Source organism: Nelumbo lutea, chromosome 3, assembly GCF_056320005.1.
Source record: "Nelumbo lutea isolate HS-2025 chromosome 3, American lotus-T2T, whole genome shotgun sequence".
NCBI lineage: Eukaryota > Viridiplantae > Streptophyta > Magnoliopsida > Proteales > Nelumbonaceae > Nelumbo > Nelumbo lutea.
Window position 1 is genome coordinate 100966975 of NC_142686.1, and position 22889 is coordinate 100989863.

Genomic DNA, 22889 nt, shown 5'->3' on the forward strand with positions numbered 1-22889 from the left:
ATATATATATATATATATATATATATAATATTACAATTATGTAACCCAAACCATAGACCTACTTACTTCCACTTAAGGGCGTCAATGGACCGGTTTTGGATTGGACCTTATCCAGTCCAAAATTAATTTGGACAGATTGGATGAACCAACAACCCAAGGTATATTGGATTGGATCAATCCGGTCCAAAATATTTATTAGATTGGATTGGACTTGGTCCATCCGTAACAAATTTATATTGGATTGGGTTGGATTAAGCCAATATTTGGTCCATTGATATAAGATAAGAATATATGTGTCAATGGATCGGGTTTGGGTTGAAACCAATCTAAATCAAAATGAATTTGAACAGATTGGATGGTCTAGACACTGAATTGGACCAATTCAAATTGATCCAAAACATTCATTGGATTGGATTGGACCTGGTCCATTTATAATGAACTCACATTGGGCAGGATCAGATTGGACCAAATCCAATCCAATTGGCACCCCTACTTCCACTTAGAAAAACCAATTTAGGTTTTACTTGATTTTAAAAATATAGGTTTTATATTATTAACATCAGAATTCATGGGTTTAATGAGAGAAAATGAGAGTTAATGCCTTAATATGCGTCTTAATGAGAAAATGAAATAAACTAAAAAGTAATATCCAAATTATAATTTCTGTCCTTACAATAGAGAATTCAAAATGAAGGGTATTTTAGTTCAAATAAATTTTAGAAACCATAGGAGCTATTCACACCTTTTATAGTAATATAGATACAGATATAAATAGATAGATAAATAGTTATGGATTACTATTTAGTTCTATTTTGGATGGCAGAAAACAATACTTCGTGCATGATCAAGCAAAATCCAGATAAATGCCTCTACTTATATCATTTAAGGTGGATTTTGACCTCTTTGATCCTCTTGTTAGACCTAATAGGCACTGACACGTACATATATGCCAAATGTTATGAACATCCCTAAGGTAATAAAAAATATAAGCGAAAGAATGCACCAACTAAATAGTTATAAAAATAAATAAAATTAATGAAACATACAAAAGAAAGAGTATAACTGGAAAAACAGAAAACAAGAAAAATGGAGGTTTAAGCTGCCTTAATATATAATGGCAAATCCTTGCCGTGAAGCTCATCTCGTGAACTAGACAAATGTCATTTTTTATTTTTATTTTTTTGGGAGAATGACTGGTACAGTTGGGGTGGGTGCCAGCTCGGAATTGATAAAAAATATAAGCGAAAGAATGCACCAACTAAATAGTTTTAAAAATAAATAAAATTAATAAAACATGCAAAAGAAAGAGTATAACTGGAAAAACAGGAAACAAGAAAAATGGAAGTTTAAGCTGCCTTAATATATAATGGCAAATCCTTGCCGTGAAGCTCATCTCGTGAACTAGACAAATGTCATTTTTTATTTTTTACTTTTAAAAGAATGACTGGCACAGTTGGGGTGGGTGCCAGCTCGGAATTGATGCCAATTCACGAGCGGGCATTGGTGTGTAGAGTGGGGGTTTTTGACATTTTGAATGTTTATAAATCTGCAGTGGAATTCAGAAACCGGTAGGTTCAGCATAATGTAAAAGCCCATTCTCAAGATCCAAATGGACAAATTAATACCAATTATTTTTTAATGAATTTGCAAAAATGATTTAGCTTCTAATTATAAGTTAACATTAGTTTCATGAAAGCTCTCTCAGTGATTATAGCGAAAGAACGCTTTGCAAACAATGCTGTTATGAAAAATCCATACAACTGCCTCTGCTTCCTCCATTTTGGTATTGACTTGACACAAAACTTGCATTCAAACCCATGATTCAAATGAAAGTCCATACAACAGTCTCAAATTATTGCCACAGAACTCATTGCATTACTTGCTCATGGTCGAAGACAAGTAGAAATTCCAGAATATGGAGCAAGTGGACATGAAGGCAACACGAGCTTGAAGCGGGATCACCCTGCAGATATTCCATATCTAAGTGTTAAACTATGTTTTCAAAATGTTGGTCTAATGACTGATGATTAATTGACATCTGACACTAAATTGGACATATGTGAAATATCACCATTGCTCAGGTAAATATAAAAAGAAGCAACATAAGCAAATATTTCCAGCAAATACCATGCCATTATCCAGGATAAGAATACTAATAAAAAATATTTATTGAAAAGTTGCAGCACAAGTGAAGCTTTGCAGTTCCCAGGTGCATTGCAGTTCTGTATTTAGTGGGTTTTATAATCTGCATCACTGGCAGTCCTTGTGGCAAGTCTGGTGCATAGGCAACCAGAACTATAATGTATCTATTGAAGTTCAGTGGGAAATAAAACATAGCTAGTACATCATTGCCCACACAAGAAACAAGTATTATACTTATATGTTTAGGAAAATGATCTGCTTAATTGTTCCACCTATTTTCTACCCTCATCCATCCCAAAAGATAAAAGAAGAAAGCCTTGAACTGCTAGAGACCCTTGCCTATGAGAACAAATTTTTGAAATAGATATTTTATCAACCAAATAAGAAGGACTAAAACAGAATATATGACATGCAAGTTTAATAATAATAATAATAATAATAATAATAATAATAGTGCAAATCAAGGTATGCTTGGGAAAGGAGACCAAGAGAAAACTCAACGTGACCTTTTCCAGTACCTTGGTTTGATAATTCATAACAAGGGAGAGATGAGGAGGATGTCACCCATAGATTTATAGCAACATGGGCAAAATGGAGGGCTGCATCAAGAGTTTTATGTGATAGGCGAATACCACTTAGATTAAAAGGAAAATTCTTTAAATAGTTGTAAGGCCAGCTATGCTGTATGGAGCAAAGTGTTGGGCAGTCAAGAATGAACATCTCCAAAAACTGAGGTGGCATAAATGTGTATGCTGAAATGGATGGGTGGAAAATCTAGAAAGGATAGGATCAAAAATGAAGTCAATCATAGGAACCTACAAGCAACTTCAACATGTGATAAAATGAGAGAAGGCTATGATTGTTTTGTCACATGCATTGAAGGCCATCAACAGAACCCATAAGAAGAAGTGATTTGTTGCAAGTTGAAGGAGATAGATGGTCTAGAGGTAGACCAAAAAGGACACTAGTAGTAGTAAGGAATGATTTAAGCATCAATAATTTACCATTGGATATGGCATTAAACAGAATGGAATGGCAAAACAGGATTCGTGTAGCCAACCCCATATAGTTGGTATAAGGCATTGATGATGATGATATTTTATCAACCAACATAATTAAATAATATAAAATTTTAATTCTAATATTTTTAATAGGAAAAGGGATTCCTAATAGGGTGTCTTTCTAGACAACCTACCCAAAGCCTACTTTGGATAGGGTACCCTCTGGATTAGCCAGCTTTTCACTCACCCAGCCTATATCATCCCTATAGAAGTGTCTTAAAAAGCTTATAAGGCTTAATTGGTTAGCCAGTTCCAAGGGGCTCTTATTCAAGGCAAACAAATCATCGACCGAATTTTAATTGCCAATGAGTGTGTGGAAGACTTAAAAAGGAGGAAGAAAGGTTTTGTATGTAAGCTGGATCTTGAAAAAGCTTATGACCTGGTGGAGTAGTCTTTCCTTCTTGAGATTTTGAGGTGTTATGGGTTTGGGGAAAGATGGTGTAGATGAATTGAAGGTTGCTTGAAAACTTGCCAATATTCGGTAGTGATTAACGGAGTAGTCAAGGATTTTTGCTCAGGCAGTAGAGGACTAAGACAAGGGGACCCACTCTCGCCTTTTTTTGCTTATTGGTTGTGGATGTGTTTAGTAGGTTTCTAACAAGGATTGATTGGATGGAATTTTTCAAGGGTGGAGGATAGGAAGTTCGGGATTAGTGGTTACTCATCTACATGATACCATCATTTTTTGTGAGAGTTGGGATCCCCATTTGGCAAGAAACTTGAAGTGGGTGGTGAAGTTGTTTGAGTCTCTTTGCAAATTGAAAATCAATTTTGAGAAGAGTGAAGTGGCTGGAATTAATTTAAGTGAGGAGATTCTCTAGGGTGCCCAATTCTAGATTGGCCTTTGGAGTACTTAGGTTTGCCTCTAGGAGACAATCCAAGGGAAAGTAGGTTATGCATCCCAGTTATAGAGAGTTGTGCTAAGAGGCTGGTTGTATTGAAGAGAAACTACATCTCTTTAGGGGGAAGAGTTAAATTAATTAAGTCTACTTTAGCCAACCTACCAGTATACTATATGTCAACCTTTAGGATGTCACAAAGGGAGGTTTTGAAGATAGAAAAAATCATAAGGGACTTCTTGTGGGAGCCTGGGGAGGGTAGGAAGGATCACTTGGTCAAATGAGTATGCTGCAACAAAGCAATCGCAACAAATGCTCAAATCACATAGCAAGAGCGTTAGCATGTTCCAAAATCTTTTTTTCTTTGATAGGAAACGGTAATTTTCATTAGATAATTGAAAAGATTACAGGCTTACCACCCACAAAATGGATGGAAAAAGAAAATCAAAAACTTACAAACAGGCCCAAAACAAAGCCTCCTTAGTAACTCCTTGCTTAGCTAAAGTGTCAGCCATTCCATTTGCTGACCTTCTTACCCAATTAAAGTGCACCCCAATCTCCCTTGCTAAGCTTATAATCTCTCTTAGAGCCTGTCTAAGAGACCACAAGCATGTTCCAAAATCTTGCACACTAAATGGGGGCTTCCTATCACCTTTGAGGCTTTGAGCCATATTTTTCCCCGTACCTGATACTTCACTTACCAAAATTAGAGTCTTAATACTTTAAAACTATCTTCGAACCTTTCCTATTTTTTTAGAAACCCACCAGCAACTCTATCAACAACACATCGATCACAACATATGTTTTATTACAGTATTGTGCGATCATTTGGACGTTCCAACAATATTTAACACATATCTATGTGCCTAAGGTCCTATATACACCTCTCGACAAAACATGCTTAACCTAACCCCAGAAGAATTCAAATGGGGGTTGTAGACTTGGCCCGATCTTTATTAAGATTTATGAAGCTTTAGGTACAATAAGGGGGAGATAAAGAGTCTTATCTCCCCATCAATAAATTACAATGAAAGAAGATTAAACATTAGCCCAAAAAATAGCCTTTCTATTCACCCCAACCCATCTGCAAAAGAATTAGCAGTCCTTTTCACCCAGCTATATTGTATCTCAATGCCCCTACATAGCCATAAAAATTTTTTCTTTTCATTATTGTAACTCCACAAAACACTGTCCTCTTTCTTCAACCAGCTAATCACCACCTTTGAGTCACCTTCCAAAATCAGCTGACTGATATTTAGTTCCCTTGCTCTTTGAACCCCTTCCAACTCTCGAATGTTTCAGTAGAAGTTCAGGACTGTTATCAGTCTTGAACCCTAATGGATTTCAGGTTCGAAAATAAGAAGAAAGGTAAAGGGAAAAGAGGAGAAAGAGGGAGGAGAAGCAGTAGAACACAAGAGTTGAAAAAGGAGGAGCAGAAGCTTAATGTTCTGTTGCCGCCACTTTAATTAGTATTTATAGGTTATGCTCATTACATGGAAAGGACAGATCTGCCCTTAGTCTTTACATAACAAATAGGGCAAAAAAGACTGAAATAAATAACAACTAAATGACCAATAGCTAACCCTAGGAAGACTAGAACACCTTCTACCCTACAAACACAGTGGGACCGTAGCTGTGGGGCCCAAATCAGTGTTCTCTACACTCCCCCTCAAGTTGGGAATAAATGTTTATTATTCCCAACTTGGATAAATCCGTCTCTAGCTTCTTCCGTGGTACAACTTTGGTGAGGATATCTGCCAACTGCATGTTGGAGGTGATGTATGGGAGACACTTCTTGTGATGAGACCCTCTCTCGTACAAAGTGTCGATCAACTTCAATATGTTTAGTTCTGTCATGTTGCACCGGGTTGTGTGCTATATTAATAGCCGCTTGATCACAATACAGCATCAAAGGCTTCACATACTCAATACCCAACTCCTCAAGTAGTGATCTCAGCCAAAGAATTTCAGCCACTCCGTTAGCCATTGACCTGTACTCAGCTTCAGCACTAGATCGGGAAACAACACTCTGTTTCTTACTCCTCCAAGAGACCAGGTTACCTCCCACAAGAGCACAATATCCAGAGGTAGACCTTCTGTCATCAACACTCCTAGCCCAATCGGCATCCGTATAGACTTCCACCTTCACGTGGTCATTGTTTTTGAACAATATACCTCTACCCAGGCATCTCTTCAAGTATGCTAGTATTCTTTCTGCTGTTAGAAGGTGCATGGTTCTAGGAGAATGCATGTATTGACTGACAACACTAACTACATAACTGATATCTGGCCGAGTGAGGCATAGACATAGGAGCTTTCCCACTAACCGCTGGAACATAACTTTGTCTTCAAGCAGCTCCCCACTCTCTGCACTAATCCTATGGTTCTGTTCAATGGGTGTATCTGCAGGTTTGACACCCAACTTTCTAGTTTCAGCCAACAGATCTAGAACATATTTCTTTTGAGAGACAAAGATCCCCTGTTTAGATCTAGCAACCTCAATACCCAAAAAATACCGTAGTGTACCCAGATCTTTCACCTCAAACTCTTGATGAAGGAGCTGTTTGAGGGACTCAATCTCATGGCTGTCATTTCCTATCACCACAATATCATCAACATATACTGCAAGTAGTGTCAGTGAGGACTCTACCCTCTTGATGAACAGTGTATGATCTGACTGGGCCTATACATAACCGAACTTCCCAAGGGCTAGTTTGAATCTGTCGAACCAAGCTCTAGGTGACTACTTCAAACCATACAATGCCTTATTGAGCCTGCAGACCTTCTTACCTGCCTCTATATCATAGAATCCAGAAGGCAACTGCATGTAAATCTCTTCCTGCAAGTCCCCATTCAGGAAGGCATTTTTAACATCCATTTGGTACAAAGGCCAAGTGTAGCTTGCTGCAAGAGATAATAGAACCCGAATGGTGGTCATCTTGGCTACCGGGGCAAATGTCTCCAAGTAATCTATATCATAAGTCTGAGTGAACCTTTTTGCAACTAGCCGAGCTTTGTACCTCTCAATGGAACCATCCGCATTGTGTTTCACAGTAAATACCCATCTGCATCCAACTGGTTTCTTTTCTTTGGGCAAGTCAACTAGCTCCTAGGTATTATTTTTCAACAGGGCATCCATTTCAATTTGCATTGCACCTCTCCACTCCGGAACTGATAGGGCTTCTTGCACTATTCTTGGAATAGGGACATTAGCAACGGAAGTGAGATAGGACATGTAGGAGGGAGATAGGCGATCATAGGACAAAAACTGGGAGATGCAGTGGGCTGTAGATGTGGTGCAATGTCGTTTTCCTTTACGGATGGCAATGGGAAGGTCAATGTCATCTGCAGGGGGTGAGGTAGCAGCAATGGAAAGTCTCTGTGGGCCCTGGGACTGTAATATCTAGACTTGGAGCCGCAGAAGAGGTTGGAGCTAGCCGGGACTACTAATGACCGGGATCAACATGCCTCGCTACTGCAGCCCTCATCACCCACTGGAATAGGTAAGGGAACAACCCCAAAAGTATTAACCCTGCCCTCACTGCACTCTCCCTAAAGAAAATGACCCAAATTTCCATGCTCACTACTCTCCCCCTGAGGAGAGGCCCGAGAATAGTAGGGTGTCTCCTCAAAGAAAGTGACATCCATGGATACAAACTCCTTCCCTGAGACAGGATCATAGCAGCAATAACCCTTTTGAGTTTGTGCATAACCAAGAAAGATGCATTTGGAGGCTTTGGGTTCGAACTTGGAGTGATGGGGACCGAGAAGCTGAACAAAACAGGTACAACCAAATGTTTTGAGGGGAACAGTGAACAACTCCTCATCTGGGTATAGAAGGGAAAAAGGAGATGAGGTGTATGAGGGCAAGTGCTCTGGTGAATAACTCCATGAGCAATAAGGTAAGATGCCAATGGCTTAGCAAAGTATTCCTTTGCATTATGAAATCTAAGAACTTTGATCTTGGCATCAAACTGGGTTAGGATCATTTGGTGAAAGTTTTGGGTTAGGGCGGGAACCTCATCTCGTGAACGCATAAGATAAACCCAAGAAAACCGGGTATGGTCATTAACAAATAACAGAAAATATCTGTACCCACCCATGGAAGGAATGTGATATGGCCCCCAAACATCCGTACGCACAAGATCAAAATGACGACTGCTCCTTTTATTGCTCAACGAATAAGAGTGTCTACAATGTTTAGCAAACTCACAGCTTTCACATTGCAACTAGGACAACTCAACAGACTCAAACAAATTAGGAAACAAACTCCTTAAGGACCGAAAAGACAAATGACCCAATCGGTTATGCCAAAGCATAACCGAACTCACACTCTGGGAAACAAGTGACTTCTTATCCCCTGACTCTTCCCGACGAGAACTCTCCCCGAGCACATGTTGTGTTGAAACATGTGCTCTTAACTTAAGTAAGGGCACATAGGTCTTTTTAGTTACGTTTTAGTAATAATATAAATACTTACTGGCCGACTGGGAGAAGTCAAGTTGACTCTTTAAGTTCGAACCAGAATTCTCTCTTCTCTCTTTCTCTCTTTCTCTCCTTCTCTATCACTCTTTCTTCCTCTACATAACTGAACTCAGTCAGGCCGAACTCTAAGGCAGACCTGAATTCTAACAAGGTATCAGAGCTAGGTTAAATCTGCCTAGGGTTCATTCTCTGCGCACCCTATCTAGGGTTTTCCTCTTTTTTTTCTGTGTTCGATTGGAGATAAGGGAAAGGGCTGAAAAGGAGTGATCGCCCTCTTCCCTTGGGGGTTTCTATGCCTCCAATCAGGTCGTATGTGGTCGGTTGCTGTGATTTCTGATATCGCCCTCTCCTAGTAGAGGAAGAATAGAGGGCCGAACTGTGTGTGGCTGTTGTGTGTGAAGCAGTTGTTGTGTGTGGACTGCTCTCCTGCTCGTATGGGTGTTACTTCAGCGATAAGGTAAGAGATTTCAGTTCTTGATATGAGTTATGGATTAAATAGGAGGTGTGTTTCAGATCGTTTGCTAGTGTTTCGGCCAGTAAGTGCTAGGGTTTATGCTGATTCCTTTGTGCATGTTGAAGGAAGAGATATGATCATATAGTGGTGAGATTTCAGGTAGTTGTAGGAGCAGGGTTTGTGGTGTAAAGAGCACACATTCCAGCAACAATTAGTGCTGCAATCAGTGTGACAGGTGTGACCTAGTGGTGTGTAGCGTGCAGATCTCAGTGATAATAGAATTCAGCAAGTGTGCAGAATTGGTGATAACATAATGGGAGACAGTAATGATTATAAACCCAGTGTGATGGTGCCTACAGACTACCTGAATGTTCAGATGACCTCCATTAAGTTAAATGGAGAGAATTATGTGCCTTGGGCTAAATCCATTGAAGTCTTTCTAAAGGCAAAGAAGAAGGTAAAACATATCAGAGAGGAGAAACCCTCCTCTGACTCTCACGAGTATGAAGATTGGGAGCAAGAGGACGCTCAGATCATCACATGGTTGTGGAACAGTATGGAACCCAGGATTAGTGTGAACTTCATGTTCCCTGATACTGTCAAAGACGTGTGGGACCATGCGAAAAAATTGTATTCGGGGCAGGACAATACAACCAGAGTTTATCAGCTTTATCAAGAGTATTTTAATCTGCAACAGGGCAATCAGAGTCTTGAGGAGTACTATGCCAACATGAAGAACATACGTAATGAGTTGAATGTCTATCATCCTCTCACTTCTGATGTCAAGATTCAACAACAACAGAGAGAGCAGCTTGATGTGACTAGATTTTTTGTGGGACTAAAGTCTGAATATGAACCAGTACGGGCTCAGATATTAGGGGGATCAGCTCTTCCGTCCCTAGAAGAGGTATTTGCTCGACTTCGGAGGATTTCTATCGGATCTACTGAGAACTCTAATATCTCAGATAGATCTGCCTTTGCTGCATCGAGAGGCCGTGGTGGTAGAGGTGGAGCTTGGGGAGCTCAGTCTGGCCGTGGTGTTGGTAGTGGTTCTGCATATGGCCGAAGTGGCAATGGTGGGCCTACTTATAATCGTGGTGGTGGTCGTACTGGGAGCAGAGATTCAGGGGGAGCCCGTGGTAGAGGACGTAACCCAGGCCCGAGGAAGTGCGCTCATTTTGGTATGGATGGACATACCATCAACTATTGTTATGATTTACATGGTCCTCCCTCAACCTGGGCCAATCATGCCGCGACCGGTGACTCAAGTTCCATCTTTAAACAGGAGAATCATTCATTTGACCAGTTGCCTCCTACATCCACAGATGGTCCCATGAAGGAGATGGTGAGTGTTTCCCGTGATGAATATGAGAGGTTTATCCAATCACAGCAGAACACGACGACTTTTGCTCACTCAGGTATGGTTTGTCTAGCATCTACACCCAATCCCTGGATCATTGACTCTGGAGCCTCCGATCACATGACTGGAACTCCAGGTGTTTTTTCCTCCTTATCTCATTGCTCAACATCACAATCTGTCACCCTTGCTAATGGTTCCACATCCTCAATTTGTTGTGTTGGTAATGTTGACCTAGATCCTGTATCCCTCTCATCAGTTCTGTATGTTCCTAAATTGCCTTTTAACCTTATGTCTGTTAGTAAGCTGACCAAATCACTTAACTGCTCCATTACCTTTTATCCTTCTATGTGTGTCTTTCAGGATCTCAAGACGGGGATGAAGATTGGTGGAGGGCATGAAGCAGGTGGACTGTATTATCTTGACAGTGGTGGTGGTAGAACTTCAACAACTCTCCAGTCATCTCTTTCTCCTCTCCAGTGGCACTGCCGATTTGGTCATCCGTCGCTCAAAGTCTTGAAGTCCTTGGTTCCGTCCTTGAGTCAGCTTTCTGTTTTGGATTGTGAGTCATGGGTCTTGGGAACGACAAGTTTGATGCCCGTTCTCTCAAGTGCATCTTCCTTGGCTATTCTCGGACCCAGAAAGGGTATAGGTGTTACCATCCTGGTTCTCGACGGTCCTTTGTGTGTGCTGATGTCAGTTTCTTTGAGTCTACTCCGTTCTTTTTGGGGTCTGGTGATGCTTCTTCCTCCTCATCACCTCCTCCCCTTCCATTTCCCGTTGTCGATCCTCAGTTTGTTCCAGTTGTGACCAAATCCTTGCCTCCTGTGCCACCACCTGTTGAACGCCCACCTATCCGTCATGTGTATACACATCACCCACGTGCACCGGCTACTACTCCTCCGGCTACATCTCCGTCGACGGATCCGACACCAGAACCCCACTTGGCATCTGAGATTGATCTACCCATTGCTTTGCGGAAAGGTAAACGTACTTGCACCCTTCATCCCATTTCCAATTATGTTTCTCTTACTCACCTTTCCGCTTTCCATCACCAGTTTGTTACCTTGTTATCATCAGTTATTGTTCCTAAAGATGTCCAGGAAGCCCTTGCCACTCCAGGGTGGTGCCATGCCATGGAAGAAGAACTCTCAGCCCTTCATCATAATCATACTTGGGACCTCGCTGCTCTTCCTCCTAGGAAGCAAGCTGTTGGTTGTAAGTGGGTTTATACGGTTAAGTATCTGCCTGATGGTAGTGTTGAACGCCTGAAAGCGCGATTAGTTGCAAAAGGGTACTCCCGAACCTATGGCATTGACTACACAGAAACCTTCTCACCGGTTGCTAAGATAGGGTCAGTTCGTGTTGTGATCTCTCTTGCAGCCATGTATGAGTGGCCACTATATCAGCTTGATATCAAGAATGCCTTTTTGCAAGGTGACTTACTCGAGGAGGTCTACATGGAGCAACCTACAGGGTTTGTTGCTCAGGGGGGGGATGGTAAGGTGTGCAGACTAAGGAAGGCTATATATGGGCTTAAACAGTCTCCTCGAGCATGGTTTGGTAGGTTCAGTGAGGTGGTAAAGAAGTTTGGCATGAAACAGTGCAAGGTTGACCATTCTGTATTTAGTCATGACTCTCCGGGAGGAAAAATACTGTTGGTGGTGTATGTAGATGATATTGTTATTACTGGGAATGATAACATTGGTATTGATAGGCTGAAGACTTATCTGCAGGATCACTTTCAGACAAAGGATCTGGGTAAACTGAAATACTTCTTGGGGATAGAGGTAGCGAGATCCAAGTATGGGATTAACCTGTGCCAGAGGAAGTATGTGCTTGATTTGCTGGAAGAAACAGGCTTATTGGGTGCCAAACCAGCTGAAACACCCATGGACACAAATATCAAGCTAAGCAGTGATATGGGTGAAGTGTTTGAAGACCCTGGCAGATATCGACAACTTGTGGGTAAACTGAACTACCTAACCATTACCAGACCAAACATCTCATTTGCAGTTAGTGTGGTAAGCCAGTTCATGCAAAAACCTCTGACTCCTCATTGGAATGCGGTTCTGAGAATTGTGAAGTATCTAAAAGGGGCCCCGGGTCACGGTCTGATATACAAGAGTGGGGGAAAACTTGAAATAGAAGGGTATTCTAATGCTGATTGGGCCGGTTCTATGTCTGATAGGCGGTCTATTACAGGCTATTGCACGTTTCTGGGAGGTAACCTGGTGACATGGAAAAGTAAGAAGCAGACAGTTGTGGCAAGAAGCAATGCAGAGGCAGAATATAGGGCTATGGCGCATACCGCTTGTGAATTAGTGTGGCTAAGGAACCTTCTACAGGAAGTAGGGTACAACATTAACACTCCAATGAAGCTCTATTGTGATAATCAGGCTGCAGTTCATATCTCCTCTAATCCAGTGTTTCATGAAAGAACCAAGCACATTGAGGTTGACTGTCACTTTGTGAGGGAGAAGGTGCTGAATGGAGAGCTAGACACTACACATGTTAATACAGGAAATCAATGGACTGACTTATTTACAAAAGGCTTGAGTCGGGGAAGAGTGGACTACATATGTAACAAGCTGGGAGTATATGATATATACTCACCAGCTTGAGGGGGAGAGTTAGCGTAGGGGTATTTCTGTCTTTATACCTTGATTGATGTTGCTGATCTGTAATGTTGTGTTGAAACATGTGCTCTTAACTTAAGTAAGGGCACATAGGTCTTTTCAGTTATGTTTTAGTAATAATATAAATACTTACTGGCCGACTGGGAGAAGTCAAGTTGACTCTTTCAGTTTGAACCAGAATTCTCTCTTCTCTCTTTCTCTCTTTCTCTCCTTCTCTATCACTCTTTCTTCCTCTACATAACTGAACTCAGTCAGGCCGAACTCTAAGGCAGACCTGAATTCTAACAACCTTCTTCGTCTTCAGGTCCTGAAAAACACACCGGTCAAGGAAGAAAGTTATTGAGCAGTTCATGTGTTTGGTAATACTACTGACTGAAAGAATGTTAGTATCAAGCTTAGGGACATGTAAGACAGAAGACAAGGAGATGGTATCTGATAGCTTGATGTCACGCTTGCCGGAAATGGGGACAAGAGAGCAATCAGCAATAGATACTTTATCCCTACCAGAAGATAAATGATAACTGGTAAACAAGGAAGGCAAGTTAGTCATATGGTCGGATACACCTGAATCTATTACCCAACAGGGTTCAGTGGTACCTGGAGCTGAGGCATGGCAGGCTGAGGTTCGAGTACCTGAATGTGCGGAAGCAAATGTGGCTGGGGCTAATGGTGACTACGGTGGCTGGGGCTAAGAGCAACCCGAACTGCGGCTAAGGTCTCTAAGAATGTGCCTCTTGTGCCAGACGAGGATGCTGAATTAGTATGCACTGCCACATGAACGTTACCCTTCTTGCTTCTTAACTTTGCCGGGACCGAATAAGGATGTAGCTTCCAACATGTTTCTTTTGTGTGTTTGGGTTTCTTACAATGCCCACATACCACATAACTACTGGTCCCAATATTGCCTTCTGCCTGATTCTTAAACTCCATTTCGGTCAAGAACTAGAAGTCTCAAAATTAGGGTTACTACAGTCAAAAACAGCACTTGGACTATCAACCACAACCACAAAATCAGTATAAAACCAATCTGTACTCACAGCAGATGTACATGAAACAGGTATAAAACTGATCTGAAATCAGTAACCACACACAACAGCAACAGTCCGAACTGTTTCCACCCCCTTATAAGAGTAAGAAACCCCAAAAGAAAACTAAAAAACAATTTGAAGAACAATCTGATATGCTGAAGCCGTATTGGGGTTTTAATTAGTCCTAAAAGCAAATTCTCAGCCGTACACTCCAGACAGTACCGTACGGATAAGGCTTGTAGTAGGGTTAATATGAAACCCTAAAACTAATCAATGTTGAGGAGAGAACTATTAGGGTTTGCCGCAGTATTAGATCACAAGGTTCAGTCCAGTACTAGGGTTTGCCGCAGGATTAAGACAAAACCCTAGAGAATAGAAAGATAAAACCCTAGAGTGGTTCGGCCGCCCTTGCTAGATAGGTCCAACCTATCTTCTCTGATAGTACTTCTCTCAGAAAATAAAAAACTTACAATAGGATGTTGTTCGCTGCCTTCCAAGGTTACCCAAATCCTAGCCTTCTCTGATTCTTCCTGATCACCAACTCGCTGCAACTGTGGCAATTCTTCAAACAGCTGCTAATCCTCTGGAGATCTCCAAGAACCAATCAACGAACTCTACTTTCTCAGCTTCCAGCCTTAGATGGTTCTCATGTGGTCAGCTGGACTAGACTCACATGAAAAACCCTAGCTCTGATACCAAGTAGAAGTTCAAGACTGTTATCAGTCTTGAACCCTAATGGATTTCAGGTTCGAAAATAAGAAGAAAGGTAAAGGGAAAAGAGGAGAAAGAGGGAGGAGAAGCAGTAGAACACAAGAGTTGAAAAAGGAGGAGTAGAAGCTTAATGTTCTGCCGCCGCCACTTTAATTAGTATTTATAGGTTATGCTCATTACATGGAAAGGACAGATCTGCCCTTAGTCTTTACATAACAAATAGAGCAAAAAAGACTGAAATAAATAACAACTGAAACAACTAAATGACCAATAGCTAACCCTAGGAAGACTAGAACACCTTCTACCCTACAAACATAGTGGGACCGTAGCTGTGGGGCCCACATCAGTGTTCTCTACAGTTTCTTGACAGAATGCCTTCCATCAAGAAACAATGGAGCTGGCAATTCAATCTAATTTCTTTCATGCTTCTTGACAGAATGACTTCTATCAAGAAGTAAGGGGACTAAGAACTAAGAGTAGAAATTTCAAGACCACTAGATCCATCTCCACTAAGCACCAAGAGCAAGAAACCGCAGAAAAATCGATTCATTAAGCACTAAGAGTAAAAAATTGTAGAATCACTAGATTCATCCATTGCAGCTCAAAGCACACTAAGAAGAAAAGATAACTTATGCTTATCGGCAAGAACACTCTTATCAATAAGCAAGGGGCGAATTGTACGTACATGTAGTTCTTTATCACCCCAATTACATTTGTAAATATCAAAATAAGGTCACGAGCGCAAATCTAACAACACATGGAATCTCCTAGACCCTGCGATGGGCTTAATAATAACCATCACAGACTTGCAATGAGCTTAATATCCATCATAGAAATTGCGATGAGCTTAAAAGCTACCCAGGATCAATGATAAGCACAGAAGGCCATCCAAGATTTGCAATGAGCATAAAACACCTCTTGGGATCCATGGTGAACAATGGGTGTCGCCTAAGACTTGCGATAACATCGCTAGTCAAATCTTGTCCTTTAACACGTGGCCACTAGGAAACCTATAAGGGGACGTAGCCTACACATGGCACATGAGAATCCTTAAGAGATAGGAAACTTTGTCTTTAAAGGATCTCACTAGACATGTGGTGAAATCCCAATGTTGCTCCCTTAGTAGATGAGATAAAGATCCCCTTTCCTAATAGGAAAGGTCTCCTTTTAGATTCTTCTCCTTATAGCCTTGGGGTCCTCTCTATAAAAAGGGGAATAACTCTCCCCCATGTCAGACAATATCAATATAACCTTGACCTAGGGCTTCTTAGAGGGGCTCTCTTACTTTTTCTCTCTCCTCTGCTCTTCTCCCACCATCCTCAGCAACCATCCTTCTCTCCCTTCTTCTCTCTTTACGGCCATCCTCTCGGGACCTTTGGAGACTCGACCTACCGCCAAGAGTCCATGGTAACTACAGGGGGTTAGGACTAGGGAACCTAGGGAAGAAGAATTTAGCTCTACTAGGTAAATGGTTGTTGAAGTGGCCTTTGGAGAAGGGGAGAGACTCTAGCATGAGGTGATTGAAAGTATTCACAGCTATGTAGGCAATGGTTGAGATGCAAGTGTTTATCAATAGGCAACTTTTGGCTTCCCCTAGGAAAGCCATACATGGTATTCTCCCACAAATTTTTAAGCCTTATAAGGTACGATGCATGTACTAGAGACAAGCTCTTGTTCTGGGAAGAATGGGTTGGCAATTCTACTCTTCAGGACCTTTTTCCCTCTTTGTATTTTCCCCCTCTGTCCTTAAACATGAACCTATACAATGTTTTGCTTCCTTCCTCCTTTGATAATCGGGTGTGGTCCCTAAGCCCTAAAGGCCTCTTCTCTTGTGCTTCCTTTTTCTCCTCTTTGTGTGTGGACTCTTCTGGCCCAATTTTCCCTACAAAAGAAGTGTGGGCTAAGCCTATCCCTCCTAAGGTTGGAGCTCTCTACTAGGAAGCATTTCATGGAAAATTAAACACCCTGGACAACTCACAAATAAAAAACCGTACCTTTATTTTTCCCTGAGCTGGTATTTCTTGTGTAAAGTCAATAATAAGAGTTGTTACCACCTTTTAGTCCCGTGCCCCATTGTTACAAACTTGTGGGAAAGGTTGTTTGATGATAAGGAATGCTAGAATCTTTAATGATAAGGAAATGAATGAGGAGGCTATTTGGGAATGCATTGTTTGTAGGGCCTTTCTATAGGCCAGAACACTAGACATCTTCTCTCTGGTCTCCTTTGATGATCTGTGGAGGAATTAGGGAGTAGTAGCAATGAGCTCGATATAAAAAGGTTAAGCCATTGATAGATTGGGCTCCTCGTGAAGATGGCTTCATTAAACTCAACTTTGATGGTAGCAGTTTGGGGAACCCAGGGCCTTTAGGAATAGGTGTTTTCCAAGATGCAAGTGGCAGTATAATTGGTATATTTTCGGGTCTGCTAGGTGTGGGAGACTCAAGCAGAGCTGAGAATCAAGTTGTTTAGTAGGGGGTACAATTGGCTAAGGAGATGAATGTTGGTAGATTACTCATTGATGGAGACTTGAAGTTGGTATTTAGTTGGCTACGGAATTCGGAATCTGTTGTATGGGCCTATAGGGAAGCTGTAAAGAGGTTTAATTGGCTGACTTCTAACATGACAGTGAGGATTCAATGGGAAAGAAGATCAACAAATGGGTTAGCTGACTGCCTAGCTAAGCAAGGGGTGCATGGGGATCACCTTTTTTTGGGCTAAACTGTAATGGCTGCAACTCGCACCTCTGTATGGGGAAACTTATTGTATCAGTTGCTTTTGATAGAACTTAATTAAATTTCTTCATTACTTATGAAAAAAAGAAGAAGCTTATAAGGCTTAATCCTTGAGGCTCATCTTTCTTCACCTCAAATCAATATCCTGTGGCTCAACTTTGAAACTCATCCCTAAAACTATATTGTATATCCTCATAACTTTCTTTTGGTAGATATATATTCTTTTACCTTATAACTTGAGAAGATGGTCAATGGTTTGAGGTGAATTCAGGTGATTAAATGACTCTAAAGGATTGACAATCCGAGTTAAATGGTTCTCAAAGGACAAGACAAGGAAACACTAAACTTTCCCACATTGCAAAACGGGTTTTAATTAACCTCAAAATTTACCTGTAGATAGAGGAAAGCACCAGAAAGTAATGGGGCCCTCATTTGCGGAAGATTCTCGGTCATTTAGAATTGTTCACTAATTGACCCACAAAGAGTTCTTTGTAATATGCATAACATTAATACAGGTAATTGCCATTATCCCTGATGCAGAAAGTGTTTCCAACTATGGTAAGTTCACGTCTAACAAACTTTAATTGAACCAGTTCTCTCAATAGGCAGAAGACCCATTGAATTGTTGGTGACAATTATTTAGAAATTACATAGTAAGCTATGGTAGACTACATCTATCTACATGTCCTGTGGTCACAACCACAAGGCAATCTAATTTAATTCTTCAAATTGGTCTCTTCTCTACCAAAAAAAGGGAAAAAATAAAGAAATCCAGTTTCTGTTTTTCCTTATCTCTTGCAGCCAAGGTTTATCAATTCCACTATACTGGCTATTAATTTTGAAGAACAAATTGCATGCCTTTCAAAAGTCCAGGCAATATTCTGAATTTAGAAGGCTTTTTAAAATATTATATATGACGGTTGGTATTTGAGAACCCTCCCTTTCTCACCCCAGGTGTGACTCTAGCAGTAATAGGGCTTTATGTGACGAACAAATGATAGATTATTACTTTAAGACTTATCAAGCTACAATAATAATTTTCAATCGCAATACTGACTATCATAACTTCAAAAAGGAAAGGGAAAAAGCATGTACCAAAAATTTAGTATGCTAGCGGGAATCCAAAACCTAAATCCTGCATAAGAAGCAAAAGGGAACAATCCAAATGGTAATGAGACATAGGCAAAATTTCTCTGTCAAATAAAGGTTTTGATGTTAGAGGCATTCACCATAGAACAAAGTAGGAAGGGCATCCTTATGGTATTTTCTAGGAAGCTCTGAAAGTTTATTTTGCCACAAGTTATTCCATGCAAAAACAACAGCAATCACACATGGACCAAGTACAATTTGGTTCAACAAGACCTGGCAAAAAAAAAGGCTAAAATATAAATATTTGAAATTGTTCAAAGAATCTAATACCCATTCTCAACACACTTGTAGTTTGAGAAGTTTAGTTGAAGGCTCAAATAAGTATACCTTCAATAATAAGTTCTCCACTGTTTTCTTAGGCAATGAATGATCAAGAAACTGATACCATGCATAAGAGCCAGGACCATATAGAAGAAAGCCATATGAAGCCATGCGAAGAGCCCGGAGCCAATCATGACTTGAAAAGATGGACGAAATGACATCCTAAATCAAAGTACTCAAGCAAAGATACAGAATTTTTCCATTAAATAAATAACAAGTCAAGTTGATAATTTAGCAGCATAAGCATCATGGAATGCCATGGATGTATGTCAATGGTTGCAAAAATGGCCTGAGATAGTAGCTAAATTAGTTAACATATAGGGACAAAGATCCTTGTCTTCATGCCAGCTTACCCACCAAAAAGCAGAGCTATTGAGTATTGATCATGAAATAACCAACTGCAAGCCAACCTAATAGAGAATTTCCAAAATGTTCCTCATGAGGTCTTCAGAAGTAGGAGAGCAATTTGGTTGGGCCTGGATTGAGCAATTGTGTGTGTGTCCAAAAAAATTACAAACACCTACTTATTGTGCAATGGAGGATTGTTCTTCTTTCATGCACATTGTACATATGTCAAGATAAAGAGGGGAATGGATGAATCATTTCTCCTTAGAGCACATAAAATATAGCGACTTTGCCATAGGTAGCTTTATACCCGCACAGAGGCAAGGGGAAAAAAGATACTAAGTGGAAAAGTGAAGTATTCCTTAACTTGGTGGCTGCATGGTTAGAGGTAATGAACTAGAAATGGTCTAGAAACAAATTTCTAGTTGGAACTTATTCACCCTCTATAACCTCAGAAGGGGATCAATTGGACAACTTTATAGAGAGTGAGAGCATGATTTCCAGTCTGAGGTGGTCACTTTGTGTCACAGAAATAGCCAAAAGTTAGGATCAAAGGTTAGGACTTAGGACTGCACCCATTCTATCCCCCCCAAGACCCCATATAACTAGGACTAACATTGGGTAATGGCATTTTTTATTATGTAACTGCAAAATTACTTTCAGAATTGAAGTAGAGCTGTGGGGAATTCCCCTGACCCTGTTGTAGATTTCCAACCATGAATGGAGGGTACCCCAGAGTTTCCTTTGTAGCTCATCCATGGGACAGACTTTGTTGACAAAATTACAAGCATTTCTCTCTCCCCAGATTATCCAAATGATCAGCGGGAACAAATTCCATATGGTCTGAAATGAAATATTTTACCAAGATTTCTGTGGAATTTTGTGATTGGTCAAAAGTGCAAGGAAACAAAATGAACATTTGTGACTGAAAAGAAAAGGGAAGAAAAAACGAAATGAACAGCCATTTAAATCTTATCATTACTCATTTCCTTCAATCCTAATTTATTCACGATTCCATGTAGAACAATAGGAATTTTATGTTCCAAAATCAGTTTGCACCAATGACCCTTGAATGCATAAATTTCAACAAAATTTAAATCCTTGACTGTAAGAACAAAGTGATAAGAAGTTGGTTGCCATCACATTCAGTACAATCAGAATATGAATAGTTTAGCTTAATAACAAAGCAAACAGTTTCTAATAAGTCTGATTAAAGAGCATTACTGCAACATGTGGTTAAGCACCTGAGAAAAACACAATTTAATGATAAGAGGAGCGTTACAGTCATCGTCATACATAGGAATTTATCTATAGCTCTTTTGAGGTAGGTAACATAACACTATACCGACCTTTTTGGTCGATTTGGCCGTTCGATCAAGTGCCCTCCATCGGGCACTGGCTTGGGCAATAGTATCACCAGTCAGAGCGAGAGAAGCTGCCGTCATCGCCTGCTTCACCGGGAAATCAAAACCTTTTCCTCCTCCTCCGTCTACCGACTCGGATGGTTTCTTAGATTCCCTCTTAGAACGAAATTTGCGACCTTTAAGAGGGCTGTTCCACCAAAAACCTCCTTTTCCTCCTAAAGCATCCATTCGAGCTGCAAGCTTTGATTCTGAGATCCTTCTCCGTCTTCCCCAAGTTTTAGCAAAAGGCCCCGCAGCCCATCTTTTCTTCTCGAGGAGTCTTCGAATTGGAACGCTGAAACACTGAGAGAAGATTTCCCAATCTCAAATGGCCAAAACCCAGGTAGGAAAACTAGATTATCATACTATCAGCATACCCTACGGACTACAGCTACAGAAGAATTCGCGGTGATTTAGGAAGTTTTAAATTGGAGTAAGCACTGAGCTGGTTGTGGTTGGAGACTGGTGTAGTGACTTGGCTCTTTTCTTAACCAAGTGGAACTAATCCATTAGTCGCACTGCTCTCCCTTTTGACCTTTCGATAAGAATTAAGGATCGATAATTCGATCAAGGCCCAAGGGACTTTTGATGTGAAAGGTGGACGACCCTAATAGAGTAATAGTCACCCGTATAGACGGTTCGGATTGAATCATCCATGGTCATGGCAGGAAGTCAGTAGTAGAACAAGTATTAGCCTTGGGACTTGGGAGGTTGGCTCACCCTCACGCCTCAGCTGCTTTGAAGAATCGAAAAAAGCTCATATCGAAAATAGCACATTAGCACATTCTCAGCTTCTCTTAGGCTGCATTTGACATTCGTTATTTTAAGGTAAACTCCTCGAATATTTAGTGTTGTTGCCCCGCGGGTTGGTCGAGGGCGATAAGCTCAAGCGAAGTTAGTAAGAGGTGTGAAGTAAGGGAGAGTGCAAAAGTGCTCCTCCATAGATCTTCCTGAATTATGCTAAGTAGATAGTGTAGGTGCAAGAAGTAAATGAGTGAGTGATGTTGGAGTTACTTCGTTCCAACCCCTTTTAAGGGGTAGTTATCTTGTATTTATACTTGAGCATGTTGGTGGTAAGTGAATATAAACGCCTCAGATGAGAGCCATACGAGGTCATACTGTAGGCCCTGGCGGTACGCCAGATAGTTATGTGATTGGCTCCGTACGAAGGCCACAGGGCTCTCACCTACTATAGCTAACGTTAGCAGGCGTTAGTGGGTTGGGCCTTCTAACCCTATGTGGGCTAGGCCAAGCTAACCCACATCACTTGCCCCCACTCTCGAGAACGAGGTGAGGCCTTGGCTTTTGCCTGTAATGAGGGTGGTAATCGAAGTGAGTTTTCGGCTTCGGTCATAGGGAGTAGTGGTCATTATGCCTTTGGAATCGTCAGTCGAGGGATGCCCTGCAGTGGCATCGTCTTCGCTGTTCGCGCCGTCACTCTTCGGTTCAGAAGCACGAGCGATGTGGATGCCTCGGCCTGGCGGGGGTGTCCTGTATCCCGCACAAGGAGTTCATGTTAGCAGGGCTACCGTGTAGGGGATGACCTGGCGGATTGCATGGTTTGTCCGATGGTTCGTGGCAAGCAGGTCTTCCAGTTCGCTCGGCTGTCGTGGACGGTCTTTGTAGTTCACCCGACATCATTTCACCTTCCAAAGGCATGCGTTAGGAGGTGCGGTAAGACTAATTTGTAGGAATGGAGGGCTTCCACGTCCGTTGGATCTGCGTCAGTCTGAACTATTGGTTTGAGCATCATTTCATCTTCTGAGGGCTTGTGCTAGGGGGCTCCCGCGTTTGTTGGATTTGCGCCGATCTGAACCGTTGCTTTGGGCACCGTTTCATCTTCTAAGGGCTTGCACTAGGTGGTACATTGCAGTTGGATGGTGGAAGCGGATTGGTTTCAGCCGTTGGATTTAGAGAAATCCTAACCATTCATTTTCCTTTAAATAAGGACCCTAGTAGTGCTTTTCTTCATTTGAACTTAGATGCCCTTGCTCTCGAGTGAACACAGCTCCCCAACTCCCAAGTCCCCAAAACTTTTTTACTTCCTTCCTTCTTTGGGACATTCTACCCTCTTTTAGGTAATCTTAATCATGTCATTTTTAGGCTCTGGTCCCGAGTGCGATGAACTCCATAACACTTCGAGAGGGATCTCTCCTACAACCCCCTCTCCCTTGTCTTCTCTAGGCTCTTTAGTTGTAGTCCCCCATCGACGGGAGGTGGTC

General features: G+C 41.3%; 1 protein-coding gene across 1 annotated transcript; it reads right to left on the reverse strand.

Annotated features, from left to right (window-relative positions):
• Positions 1-1625: 1625 nt before the first annotated feature.
• Positions 1626-21466, reverse strand: LOC148867183 (Peroxisomal membrane 22 kDa (Mpv17/PMP22) family protein). The gene is made up of 5 exons (XM_088977784.1): positions 20614-21466; positions 18926-19081; positions 18679-18811; positions 18545-18584; positions 1626-1963 (listed from the first exon to the last, which is right to left on the reverse strand). Exons 1-5 carry the CDS (start codon positions 20854-20856, stop codon positions 1876-1878), a joined length of 660 nt encoding a protein of 219 aa, XP_088833910.1. The 5' UTR covers positions 20857-21466; the 3' UTR covers positions 1626-1875.
• Between the last annotated feature and the right edge of the window lie 1423 nt (positions 21467-22889).